The sequence below is a fragment of the Melanerpes formicivorus genome, unplaced genomic scaffold (genome assembly GCF_026170545.1).
Source record: "Melanerpes formicivorus ecotype bairdi unplaced genomic scaffold, bMelFor1.0.p_v2 SCAF_8, whole genome shotgun sequence".
In the NCBI taxonomy this organism is placed as follows: Eukaryota; Metazoa; Chordata; class Aves; order Piciformes; family Picidae; genus Melanerpes; species Melanerpes formicivorus.
Window position 1 is genome coordinate 23,672,712 of NW_027142360.1, and position 14,147 is coordinate 23,686,858.

Genomic DNA, 14,147 nt, shown 5'->3' on the forward strand with positions numbered 1-14,147 from the left:
ACAGACTTTGGCCCTTCTTGGTGGACAGCTTCCACCTACCTGGCCTGTTTGCTTGCTGTTCCACTAAGGCAAACAGAAAGGGACTTCAGGAAGTCTTTCAGATGCTTCATTTATTTCAAGTTTATTGCGTACATTATACAAGCGTTAAACATGGCTTCATGTCGATGGTTTGGTTGTGTTCTTCAAGTGTGAAAACTTGACATTCTCCTCCATAGGATTGGGGGTGGGTTTTTTTTCTATTTACAAATAAACAATCTCTCTATATACTTTATATATATACATGTATAATATATATATGGTCAAGAACATAACTCCCCTCAGAAAGATTTAAAATAAAGAAAGAAAAGAGAGAGAGAGAGAGAGAAAGGATTTGTAAACACGGTTTCTGGTGCAGTGTTTGGGTGACCCTAATGATGTTGTTACACCTAGGAGTTTTCTTGTGTCAGAGCATCCAGGTTAGTTTACATATTGGGCTCTTTTAAACTTATTTATTTGAAGAGCTGTATAACCAACATGGGAGAGAATGCAAAGAAAAAAGGTAGCAAACAGGCTGGAAAACAGCCTCAGCATACAACTTTCCACTCCCTCCCCCCTTGGTTTTAAAAACTGCTCATGAAGTACATGCTTGCTCTCTAGAGTGGAGGCCAATCCTGTGTTGATTGCAAGATGATTTCACAGTGAATCCTTTGATGGGTGCTGTCCTGCTTGCTATGTAAAATGTCTGTGGCATGCACTGAGGTTGCATGTATTTGCCCCCCTCCCCTTGAAGGTAGTGCTCTTGTGGAGCTGGAATAAGTAAACAACATATAGGATGGTCACCTGGAAGTTTAAACAGAGCCTATCAGCAGATCAGTAAGAAGGGGATGGCATAAATTTGCTCTCTAGAGGTCATTAAAATCCCATTTATTATTATTAGGCTATCATCTGTATAATAGTTTTCTAATGTATAAAAATGAGAAGGGGTCACCTTTCCCAAGTGTTCTGCTCTGGAGGACTCAAGGAAAACTTACTCAGCAGACCAGCGGCACAGAAACCTCAGTGGGTTGTCGTTGAGTGGTCAACAGCAAGAGACAGAAATCTACTCGGGATTTGCTGGGCAGGTCAGAGCCCCTTTCAGCATCACACTCAGCACAAGCTAGGTAAGCAGCCAGCTCATGTTCTCGTGTAGAGCAGAATGGGACACAACTTCTAGCAGTGTATTGTCCTGAAAGCTCATCACAACGGAGCTGTGTCGAAAGGGAGTCTCAAAAGCCATTCTTGTCTGTTGTATTTCTGCTGCACTTCATTTGGTTTGGCACGTGAATGCTGTGGTGTTCCTCTGGAGTGGAAGTCAGTTTACATTCTACTAGGCTTCAGTTCTTCAGTTCAGTTCTTGGAAGTTACTCAGATCCACGCTGACCAAGCTCTATCCTCCTGCGGGAGTCTGCAGTTTCCTGCTCGTGTGGGTGGCACTGATTTTATGTGTGACTCACATCTCCCTTTACTACTTAGCAGCAAACAGTTTCTAAGCTCTTGTCATCTGCTGTTTTACATACTAAACAGAGGCTATGCAAACAAATCCAAGTGCTCTGGTGAGTCTGCACTGAGTGTGACTTTACACAGCCTTAGAGTCCCCAGACTGCAAGTGCAGGAAGCGCCCCTAGGTGGATGGCAAATGGTAACCTGTTTGGCATCTGTGTATCAGAGGATGACATTGTCTCATCCCCACCTCCTACCCAGAGGCAGAAATCCCCCGTTTCTGCACTGCCTATGGGATGTCTCCGCAGCTGCTCTTGTAAGCTGAAGCAAAGATGAACAAGTTCTCTTCCTCATCAGGCAGGAATATACCCCACAGGCACTAGTTGTGGTCCCCACTCAGTTTGGCACTGAGTCAACAGAAGACAGATTGATCCTGAAATTCCTTCAGTGCTTATGTTGTCATATTGGACCTTCAGGCTTGGGGCAGGAGCACATGGTATGTGGGAGCTGCTGTGCCATTTATCCTCTTCATGTAAGATGATGGGTCACTTCTGGAGGAGGTTCCTTGCTGTGAAGCTGCAAAATGTAGGGAGGCAGTGGCTACAGAGATGAGGGTGAACACATTTTCTGCCACCCCACCCCTTCCTCAAGCCATACCACCTTTGGTTAAGACCTTCCTCCTGCATAGAAGCAGCACAGGCAAGAAATTAATAGCACTAATTTGACAACACAGGGTCTTGGTGCAAGCTGTCTTGATGTCTCGTGGAGCTTGAGACATCCATCCATAAGGTCTTGCATTATGTGGTCTGTCCAGAAGGGCAAATCCTATCCCTTCTATTGAATGATTCCCAGGAGGACTAGTAGAAACAACTTGTTGCATTTTCCTCTAACTAACAAGGTCACATTTCCTTGCTTTCTGAGGAAATGACAACTTTTCTGGATCCCCAGTTGTTTGGAAAAGAGTTAAGCAAAGAGATCAGCTCCAGTATTTTGTACCTGGCTGTATCCCCACCAGGACACAGGCATGCTTCCACCTGGCTTCTTACAGTCCTGGCTTTTCAAGTTTGTGTTGTGGCTGTTCATGCCACTGCACGTTCTGCAAGGATTGCAGGGTTGTCACTTTGAGGCAAGAGGTGGTAGAGCTTTCACAACACCCAGCAGTTGGACTCGTGTCGCTCCCATTAACACTTCTGCAGTCTTTAGACCTACAGCTCCACTGCTTGGGGTTAATGGATTTGCAAAAGGATACAGACAGTGGCCCATTCAGACAAACCTAACTCTGCAGCCTGTGGAAAATTGCTTTGCATAAAGGATTTTAAGTTATTTCATGCTACAGTCAGATGGTTTCCTTCCCCTTTACCGCTTCACAGATAATGGAAGGTTAAATAAAGAAAATTAAAGCTACTGGACAGTTGTGTTCTTTTGCTCTGCTGACTTTGTTCATCTGCTGTTTTTTGGGGGTTTATTTATTTCACTTGTACAGATAGGTCTTTGAGACACAGTCTGTCTTCTGTTACATGTATTGGACGCCCTAATTCCTGTTGAGACCTCCGTGTGATCTTGCAATACTAATCCATGGGCAGTTCCTGGCAAGATGCTCCAGCCTGATTTGTTTCCTTCAGAGATCAGACAGTCCTGTAGCTGAAAAGGCACTGTTCAAATCTTTCAAACATACAAGCAGCACTTCACAGCATCATTTCCAAAGAAATGACTCTACATTTAAATGCTTGTCTGTCTGTCAGCACTTCTGCATACCTAGATTTTTCAGCATTGTTAGACCAGTTGATTAGACTCAAGCATCTCCTCCTAAAAAATACTTCAGTGTTGCTGGAGTGATTGAAATGTTCCACATATGCAACCTTAACTTGTGGTAAATGCAAGTGAGCACAGCTTAGTCCACTGTGGAAGAGGGCAACGTTGCCATGCTGCAAGTGGTGGCCACACACATGGGCAAGTGCTGCCACGTTGCCAGCACACAGTCACCGGTTGTGAAGCAGCAACTGGGTCGTGAGGATGAGCCATAAGACCACTGAGTTTGGGAAAGCACTGTCAAATAGATAACTTGCTTTTAGGTTCAGAGCCTTCAATTTAAGTCAGGGTCTGGGAAAGAGTGCACTGGAAAGAGTGCAGAGAGTTAAGCATTGGTCTGGTCTGCTCATGCTGACAGCTCTGGAGAACACTAAGCCTTGCAAGACTTGTGGTTTCAAAAGACTTAGGACAATAGGCACCCTGGCAAATGTGGGTGGGCGTGTGCCAAGGGCACACAACGTGGACCGACTCTTCCTCACAGTGCAACCTCAGCTGTAGAAAACCAGAAAATGTTTGATCAAGAGAATTCCCATCTTCTGCCTCAGCCCATCATGGCCACTCATTGTGGTAAGATTTCCCATTCCTCTTCCTTTCCTTTCGCTCTTTCTGCAGCCGCTCCAGTTCGGCTTCATACATCATCTCCTGAATCAGATACTTCTCCCTCCTCATCCGATCCCTCAGATCCTTTGGGAGATCTGGGATTAAGTAGGATATCAGGTGCTTTATGCAAAAGACAAGGTGCTGTAAAAACAACAACACAATGAAAAATTAGAAACCTTAGGAAGGAAAGAAGTCTTTTCCTTATCTCCTGCAAACACTCCCTTCCAATTCACCAGGAAAAGGTTCTGTGTTTCAATTCAATCTGTTGCCAAATTGGAAGAACCCCAATCCAGGACCCTTTTCCCCCCACAAATACTCCAGCCAAAGTCAACAGAGCATGGATTGCATCCAAGGTTATGAGCAGCTGGGTTCAGATGAGGACTCAAACCTGATCACAGCAAAGGTTATGACCTCCCTGCTCAAATCCCTGAGATCATGATTTGCTGTAAGGTTGTCTGGGCAGGGCATGGTGTTAATGGATTGCTCTGCAGGAAGAGGAAGGTCAAATGAGGCAACACTTTCCTGTGGCCAGGAAACCCTTGCACCAGTATTGGAACCAGTGAATTTCCTATGCAAAGTGAAAGATTTTTCCCCCATACGCTCTGTCTCTCATGCTGACACTTACTAAACATCACAATGAAGTGCAAGCTAACTTTGTCCCTGATATTTTAGGCAAGCCACAGCAAAGCTTGAGTGTGATGGGGCAGGATTGCTTGTCTTGTTTTGTTTCATCAAAGATGCTGCTTGGTGATTTACTCACTCCAGCTGAGAGGAGGAGCAGAGAAACAGAATATATCTCCACCTCAGAAAGGACACTCATTCTAGACTGGAGAAATAAAAGACTCACAGATGGCATCACATTGGAAGGGACCCTCAAAGGTCACCTTGTCCAACCCCACTGCAGTTAGCACGTTGCCCAGAGCCTCATCAAGTCTGATCTTGAATGTCTCCAGGGATGGGGCCTCAACCACACCTTTGGGCAACCTGTTCCAGTATTTCACTACTCTTACTGTAAAGGACTTTCTCCTTATGCCCAGCTTACATCTACCCTGCTCCAGTTTCAAACCATTGCCTCTTGTCCTATTGCTAAAGCCCTTCCAAACAGCTCCCTCCCCAGCTTTCCTATAGGTCCCCCTCAGATATTGAAATGTAGTTATAAGGTCTTCTAAAAGCTTTCTCTTCTCCAGGCTGTCTAGCCCAAATTCTTTCATCCTGTCTTCATAGGAGAAGTGCTTCAGCCCTCTGATCATCTTTGTGGCCCTCCTCTGGGAAACCCCAGCTCTCTCAGCCATTCTTCATAAGACCCTTCAGCAGCTCAGAGTATCAGAGCTCAGAAAGTAAATAAAACTTTGCTTATTCCCTCTCTTTGCAAGTCACTGTTATGGTTCTCCAAGTGCTGCATTCCCCTTTTCATCAGAACCTAAATACCTTTGACTGTTCAGAAAACAGAACACCAAGCACTGAATAAACCAGCAGAAACAAAACACAGCTGCCCTCCTAGATCACACCCCAATGAAAAGCTTCACAGATTTGTTTAGTTTTGCTGGTTTTGTTTTGCCAGCTGAGTGGTCACTGACCTCAAATACAATAATGAATGCCAGCCGTGCTGCTAAGACGTGCCAGAACTGCAGCGTGTAACCGTAGGGCACTGGGGAGTGGGGAGGGTCTCGGTAGTCCCTGTACCTGAAAGGCAAGCAGAGTTGTGGTAGTTAGCAAGCTCCTACCCTGCTGTCTGGAAGGAAGGCAAACCCAAACTTCAGCTGCTCTTGATTATTGCCCACACTAGTGTTATTTTTTCAAACCAGGTGCATGCTTTTGAAGGGAGTGTGCCCATCACCTCCACTTACCATGGTTTGGATGAGCAAACTCACCCAGCTGAGTTTACTTTCAGATGACACCTGATGGTAATACACACCCCAGAAGTGTGCTTTGTGCTCCAGCTGCTGCCTGTGTGAAGTGAAACTGGTGAAGTAAATTCAAAGGATGTTTGGTGCACAGCAGTTTCAGAGAGAATAACAGAACCACAGAATGGTAGAGGTTAGAAAAGACCTTTGAAGATCATCTAGTCCAACCCCCCTGCTACAGCAGGATCACCTAGAGTAAATCACACCAGAACACAACAAGGTGAGCTTTGAATGCTTCTAGAAACAGACTCCATAACCTGAAGATTCATCTTCTTAGACTTCAGAAGGTGCTGCACAAAAATGAATAAACTATCTTTACATTCAAGTCAGCAACAAACCTCTGTTAAACTGCAATACCTCTGCTGCATGTTCTTGAAACTGAGATGATCTTCTCTTCTGCAAGCAGCATTCTGACTTTAGGATCTTTTATGATACCCTAAGCATGCTGCACACAGAAGTCTCTGGACCAAGTCCCAAGTCAGTAGAGTAGGTCTCCACTTTTTTCTTTGCTAGGAATCAAGTGCTACCCAAGAAGAAATGAGGAAACCTTTTAAACCCAACCAGAACAGCATCTGCCTGGGCTCCAGATGAGCAGAAATTAGCTGAATGTTGCCACTGGTTTTTGTTCAGGCAGATTGCTTTCCTAGAAGAATGCCTGCACTGTTGCACAGCAGAACACAATGGTACTTTACTTCATTATCAATACCTGGCTTGAAGTGCAATTAAAATGACTGATTCTGGAGCCTGAGCTCAGGTGGCTTAAGTAGTTGATAATCTCAGCTGGAGAAAGATGTTCATTTTCTTTCAAGGATAGATATACATGACAATTCAGTCTCCCCCTAAAGAACAGATTTATCTTCTGGAGATGAATGGCACCAGTTTTAATAGTGTTCTGTTTATGGGATATTGGGGGGACATCTTCATTATTGATGGGATTTCCACTGCTGGCTTTCGTTAGCAGCAACCTCAGGTTTGAAATTGGGGAATAAAGGTACTGAAGAGCAGGAAGAGAATGGTCAGAATGACAAAGGATTATGAAATGGTGCTATGGCAAACAATGTGGAATGGAGCACTGTGCTTCACACAAAATTGTTGTCTATGGCTTCAACATTGGGATGTTTTTTCCACCACATAAATCTCAGATATTGGTTAGTTAAATCCAAGCATTAGTGCCACCCCCACCTCGAGTTCATTATCCTGTACCACTCAAACTCTTAAAAAGAATGTCCACAATATCACAAAAGCCTGCATCAGGAACAGTGTGGCCAGCAGGAGCAGGGAAGTCATTCTGCCCCTGTACTCAGCACTGGTTAGGCCACACCTGGAGTCCTGTGTCCAGTTCTGGGCCCCTCAATTTAAGAAGGATATTGAGACTCTTGAATGCATCCAGAGAAGGGCAACAAGGCTGGGGAGAAGCCTCGAGCACAGCCCTGTGAGGAGAGGCTGAAGGAGCTGGGCTTCTTCAGCCTGGAGAAGAGGAGGCTCAGGGGAGACCTTCTGCTCTCTACAACTACCTGAAGGGTGGTTGTGGCCAGGAGGGGGTTGGTCTCTTCTCCCAGGCAACCAGCACCAGAACAAGAGGACATAGTCTCAAGCTGCACCAGAGGAAGTTTAGGCTCGAGGTAAGGAGAAAGTTCTTCACAAAGAGAGTCATTCACCATTGGTATTTGTAGACAGCAATAAGGTCTTCCCTGAGCCTCCTCTTCTCCAGGCTAAATCCTGGCTCTTTAGTTCTGAAAATCACTTGCAACCCCAACTTTACCATGATGCTTCTCCCCTGTGCCCTCTTAAAGCAAAGTGGCCTTTTGACCAGGTGCTTACCTGCAATATTTTAATGGGGATCCAGAGAATTCACTTCCATTTGACGTGGGCTCCGAACGGTTTTCAAAGTCAGACACCAGAAACACTGACAAACTGGCATTCACATAGCCAACCATACACCTAGAGGGGGGGAAAAAAAAGCATCCTGCAGTCAGAACACAGTAAGGTTTTTCTATTAATTGTACCCAGAAAGATGCTCTCTGGGTGGCATGAAATCCACAGTATCACCGTGATGCTCGTTAATATTTGACAGGGATCTTGAGGCAATACAAAAGAAATGCTCAAGTAGGTCAGAGGGACAATGAAAGTGCAGCAATGGCAGATTTCTGTGGAAGAGGACATGGTGAAGTCTGGGACTGGTTATTTTTTTAAAGGACAGTCACCTAAAAATGGGACACAAGAGAGGTAGAGAAAATAATGAGTAGCACCAGGATGATAATCAGAATATTCCCACTATTGCCCTCATGGTACCAGCATAAAGGGACATTAAATCAGATAGAAAGGCAGCACACTTAAAATAGCCTTTTACACAGTGTCCAGTTAGAGGAATTCAGTATTTAAAGACCCCAAGGAAGATGAGCACTTGGAGGATCAGGCAGAATTTGGAGAACACCAAGTGGGATAATACATGTCACCTCACCAAGTGCTGTGGCAGTCATTAGAAGGCTCAAGTTTTCTGTTAAAGCTGAGGAGAGGTATCACTGAATCACAGAGTTAACTAGGTTGGAAAAGGCCTTTGAGATAATCAAGTCCAACCCATAATCTAACACCATCTAATCAGTTGAGCCATGGCACAAAGTTCCTCATCCAGTCTTTTTTAAAACACTTTCAGGGATGGTGACTCCACCACCTCCCTGGGCAGCCCATTCTCCTAATTGCCAATCTCTCTTTCTGTGATGAATTTTCCCTAACATCCAGCCCAATCCTCCCCTGGCACAGCTTGAGACTGTGTCCTCATGTTCTGTCACTAGTTGCCTGGGAGAAGAGACCAACCCCCACCTGGCTACAACCTTCTTTCAGGTAGTTGTAGAGAGCATTAAGGTCTCCCCTGAGCCTCCTCTTCTCCAGGCTAAACACCCCCAGCTCCCTCAGCCTCTCCCTCATAGGGCTTGTGCTTGAGACTTCTCACCAGCCTTGTTGCCCTTCTCTGGTCACATTTGAGCATCTCAACATCTTTCTTAAACTGAGGATCCCCAAACTGGACACAGTACTCAAAGCAAGACTCTTGTGCTGTTCCCTGATCCCTGCATGGTGCTCAGGGTGGTGCAGAGAGTAATGCACAGCAACATTCAGGTTTGGTTGGTTGGGTTTTCATTAAACTGTGGATTGTGTGGTCTCTGAGAAACTACATTTAAAGACCATCTGGCTTTGTCTCAAAATCTCCATACTGATTGGATTTGAAACTCAATTTAAGGACAATACTTTCCTGGTATCACTGGGTGTTGTATGGTTGTAAAATGCACAGATGTTTTTTGAAAGGAAAAAAACACCTCTCTCATCGAAGTTACCCAGCAGCAGATGTTCTTGACTCCTTAATTTGAGAAACTTCAATGTTGCTCTGGATTTTGTAATAGCTCCCTCCTTTTATAACAGTACTTATCAATAATAAACCCCAGAATGTTGATAGAAATAGTTTTTATCCAAGTTGGCTGCTTCAAAGGATTACTATGGCCAGCAAGAGAGATTGGCCACTGGAATGTGCTGCCCAGGGAGGTGGTGGAGTCACCATCACTGGAGGTGTTTAAGAAGAGACTGGATGAGGCACTTGGTACCATGGTTGAGTTGATGAGATGGTGTTGGGTGATAGGTTGGACTTGATGATCTTGAAACTCTTTTCCAACCTGGTTTAATTCTATTCTGTCTGATGGTTTTATCTAGAAATCCACTGGGGAAAGCAGTAGAAGTGTGACAACACCAGAGGAGAGGTCTGTGAAAAGGTAAGAGTTTGCTCTGTGAGCCAAGCTACTTCCCCTATGCAGAATTAGTTTAGAAGCTCATGAGTCATGTCTGAGTTGTCATAAAACTGAGATGTCTAAAGGTGTTGGTTTTTCATGTCCTGAGAAAATCAGCAGCAAGGAAAGCTGCTGACAGCATCCTATGGATCTTCCTAATGGCCCAAGCGGAGGCACAGGCTTGGGAAAGGCTGGCACCACACCAAACACTTTACCCATGAAGGGACTTTAAAGTTTCATCAAAATAAATGGAACATCTCCCCTGGCACCAACTAAAATGCCAAACTCCTTGCAGGACAACTTAGCAGCACTGCTAACCAGGAGCTGCTGTACCAGCTGCCCTTCTTCTGTCAGTGTGGTTAAACAGTATTGACAACCAAGAGACTGCAAAAAGGCAGCAACAGAAGAACTCACCTTCTGTAGCAGGGAATGAAAATCAATCTGCCATATGTCTAGCAGCAGAATATAAGCTCTTTATCACTGTCTGCTCTTTAGCTTGGCTGTCTCTGAACCCCAGTGTCTTTGCTAATACCGCTGCTAGGAGATCATTTGCAAACTCTGTTTGGCTGGATTCAATGCCCTTCCCTGAGTCCAGCAGCCTGGATTGAACAAGTTGTCATGTAGCAGCTTACTGGTAGTGTGCAAACAGTAATATAATCTCAGAGTTTAGTAACACTGAAAGAAAATCCACTTAGGCAGCAGGGATTCAGCTCACAAATGTCTCCTGAAAGATTTAATCTAAGGACTCTAGTTTTAGAAGAAAAACAAATGACTCTCCTCTGTAAGTATATCTTGATTTATTAGTTGGGAATTGCTAGACACTGCTTTTTCCCTTCTTTTTTTCTTGAGCAGTACATGCTGACTACTACATCAGGAAGAAAACCACCACCAACCCCAGTGAGCAAGTCTAAAATGCTCATTAAATCTGTAGCTGATAAATATCAGCATCGCTTCAGCATGAAAAGAGGGTTATATTGATGTGCCCCAGCTGGGAAGTGCAGCTTGTGCAGCATCCTGATGCACACATCACCTCTCTGTAGCAGTCCTGCCATGTTTCCCTTCAATTAAGGTCATAAATTACAGCCACTCATGTTCTGTGAATATGCAAAGCATCGAGATCTGTGGCTAAGCACACACAATGAATGTTACCTAAGCACAGAGAGTAAATTTTGGTTAGTGGAATCAGAACATACACAGATACTGCTGCAGCTGCTAGGGAGGTAAAGTGATTTTCATGCACATCCCCCCTCAAAAGCTTACTTTTGCCCAGCTTCTCCTTGGCCAGCACAAGGTCCATATTTGTAAGCGTAAACAAGGCGAGGGATGAAATCTGATGTCACAGCTATGACAAATGCATTTGTGATAACAGAAAGAATTCCAATGCCTTCCAGGATCCCATACCAGATTCCTGTTCAACAAGGAAAGTATGTTAACTTGAAGAAAAACACAACCAAAGTGCCTGAGATACTGCACGCTCTGAAGCAGTTGTCCCCACCACTCACGGTCTCTTTCTGTAGTCTCTATCTGAGAGCCACTTGCATAAAAGTAACTTTTCTTATTGAACAGCAGGACCTCAGTGGACCAGATTTCTGTTTTTCCACTCAGTGAGAACTTTGTTTATCCTTCAAGTGATTTCAAGAAAGCCACAGATATGCTCGTGGAGGCCATGTCTCCACCATCACATAACCATGTACCTTATAGTGGCCTTCCAGCACCTGAATGGGGTCTACAAGAGATCCAGAGTGAGGGACCTTTTTCCAAGGGCTTGTAGTGATAGGATGAGAGGGAATGGCTTGAAGCTTGAGGAGGACAGGTTTAGACTGGATATCACAAATCTTTACTGTGAGGGTGGTGAGACACTGGAACAGGTTGCCCAAGGATGCCTCTCTCTAGAAGTGTTCAAGACCAGGCTGGATGAGGCCTTGAGCAACCTGGTCTAGTGGAAGGTGTCCCTGGACACGATCTTTGAGGTCCCTTCCAACCTGAGCCATTCTATGTGGGCACTTTTTAAGAAGCACTGTAAAGCCTCCCTGTCTATGATGGTAGCTATCCAGCCTTTCAGGAGGGTCTCCAGGGCAGCAGATCGTGCAGTCCATGATCTGTCACTGGGTCCTTGGTGTAACTCGTGCCCATCTGGTCAGCGTGTAGCTCTCACCATCAAATCTTCATGGCACATTAATGCTGCACAATGGCACATAGCCCCCAGGCATCACCTGGGATTTTTGGCCCATCTATCTGACAGATTCTGTGGTACAGGCATACACCAACTCTGGTCATGAGGATCATCGCAGAGCACCACATGAAAGGAAGGTAAGACATGACTTGATTTTAAAGAAGCATCAAGCTGCTCCTGAAATCTCTGCTGAACAGGGAGTGAATGCAACTCATTTTGAGAAATCCTCTCTGCATCAACCTGAAGCAAAAAAATATCTGATTTTTTCTGTGCATGCTCTGTACTGGCTGATGTCCAGGCTTGTACCTAAATCCATAGATCCACACTGTTCACAAACAAAGCAGATTTGAGGTACATGGCAGACCATTCTGACAGCACAAAGCCCCAGCTTCTGCTGGTTTATAATGTGGGCATGGATTGTTTGCAATGCAGATGGGTGTTAAGGTATCCTATCGACCCCTCCAAAGACACCAGGAATGCAGCATTAGACAGATGGGTTTGTTTTACAGAGCCCTTCCTAAAAGTGTTCTCCTTTTGCACACTGCAAGGACAGAAGAGATTTATACTCAAAACACATTCAGAAAGGCCTTGCAGTAGTGTGTGGCTGGGTGAACTCAAACCCACATGATCCCTGTGTTTGACAATGCAGGTGTGCCTCACCAAGGGCAAGTTGTCTCTTGGAGGTAGACCCCCCCTGTCTGACTGAGGAAGGACCGAGTGGGCACAGCCTCTGAGTCACAGGGGAGCTTGGTTTTGGCCAGGCAAATATAAAACACAGATCCCTTACAGGATGGTGCCTGCTTTAACTTGACTTTCATGTTTCATCTGCTCTGTCTGGTGATTAGATTCAAACCTGAGCAGCGATGTGTTCACACAGTATGCCTGCCACAAGGGAAAACCTGCAGAGAGCACTGATCACTTCATTAAAATATCCTGGTTGTTAAGCCACCCAGAAAATCACTAGAAGGCATTTTCCAATATAGACTACTAGTTCCATAGGTAGGCTGGCATTAGATTCCTGAAGTTTTATTTGCACAATTAAATTGTGTTTTGTTAGTAAGGAAAGTGACTGAAAATACCTAAAATCTGCTCTTTCTTGAAGTGATCAAGGCTTTGCCTTAAAAAAGAACACACACACATAACAAACACAGATACAAAGAGCTCACCTATGTCTTTGGCTCTTGAAGCTAAAGGTCTTCTCCACTGGGTGACAAATTTGTATGCATCCAGCCGAATTTCAATGATATTGTTAAGTAAGGCCAGAAGTGGTGCCAGTGGAAAAGCTGCCACAAAAATGGTTGTGAATCCAAACTGGAGAACTAGGGAAAAAAACAAACCACAAACAACCAAACAAGAAAAGGTTACAGTATAGCTATTAAGATCTCATCCCAAAGACTAAGATAATACATGCATGCAAACACCACGCATAAATGTACAAACATTTGTTGTGACGCTGTCTACTGATGTTTCTACAGCAGGAGCAGGGAAGTCATTCTGCCCTGTACTCAGCACTGGTTAGGCCACACCTGGAGTCCTGTGTCCAGTTCTGGGCCACTCAGTTTAGGAAAGATGTTGAGTTGCTCCAACATGTCCAGAGAAGGGCAACAAAGCTGGGGAGGGGTCTGGAGCACAGCCCTCTGAGGAGAGGCTGAGGGAGCTGGGACTGCTTAGCCTGGAGAAGAGAAGGCTCAGGGGAGACCTTATTCCCATCTACAACTACCTGAAGGGTGGTTGCAGCCAGGTGGGGGTTGGTCTCTTCTCCCAGGCAACCAGCACTAGAACAAGAGGACACAGTCCCAAGCTGTGCTAGGGGAGATTTAGGCTGGAGGTTAGGAAGAAATTCTTCATAGAAAGAGTGATTGGCCATTGGAATGTGCTGCCCAGGGAGGTGATGGAGTCACCATCACTGGAGGTGTTTAGGAAGAGCCTGGATGGGGTGCTTGGTGCCATGGTTAAGTTGATTAGATGGTGTTGGGTGATAGGTTGGACTCGATGATCTCAAAGGTCTTTTCCAACCTGGTCTGGTCTGGTCTGGTCTATTCTATTCTATTCTATCCTATCCTATCCCATCCCATTCCATCCCATTCCATTCCATTCCGTTCCATTCCTTGCCAGCAAGAATGCAGATCTCTTCCTGGGATGACAGCAACATCTAGCTTTTGAAATTCGGAGGAGAGTTTGGAGGTGGACTAACTGTGTCTTTAGAGAGGGACATTTTTACTCCAACAACAACAAGGATCTCCCAATGCCTGTGAATATTAGGGCTGAACACAGATGTGCAGCAGTTGGAAAGTTTCTGTAGGTTTCTAGAGGTGGGCTTTCACACTGCTGAATTTCCCATGGATTTAAAAAAGATTGTGTGAGGGAGAAAAGAAAAAAGAAGTAGTCATGGCATATGCAGTCACATAGTGCAAAGGTTCTTGCTCTTTA

At 45.0% G+C, this 14,147-nt stretch overlaps 1 protein-coding gene across 2 annotated transcripts in view; it reads right to left on the bottom strand.

The window, feature by feature from the left end:
- Positions 1-98: 98 nt before the first annotated feature.
- ANO4 (anoctamin 4) overlaps positions 99-14,147 on the bottom strand; it is a 163,154-nt gene continuing 149,105 nt past the window's right edge. For both annotated transcript variants that reach the window (XM_068142729.1, XM_068142731.1), the window contains exons 23-27: positions 12,884-13,036; positions 10,805-10,952; positions 7,593-7,712; positions 5,445-5,550; positions 99-4,008 (exon numbers count right to left, since the gene is read on the bottom strand). In XM_068142729.1, coding sequence (XP_067998830.1) covers positions 3,817-4,008; positions 5,445-5,550; positions 7,593-7,712; positions 10,805-10,952; positions 12,884-13,036 — 719 coding nt within the window. In that variant the 3' untranslated portion in view covers positions 99-3,816. The remainder of the gene's footprint in view (positions 4,009-5,444; positions 5,551-7,592; positions 7,713-10,804; positions 10,953-12,883; positions 13,037-14,147) is intronic.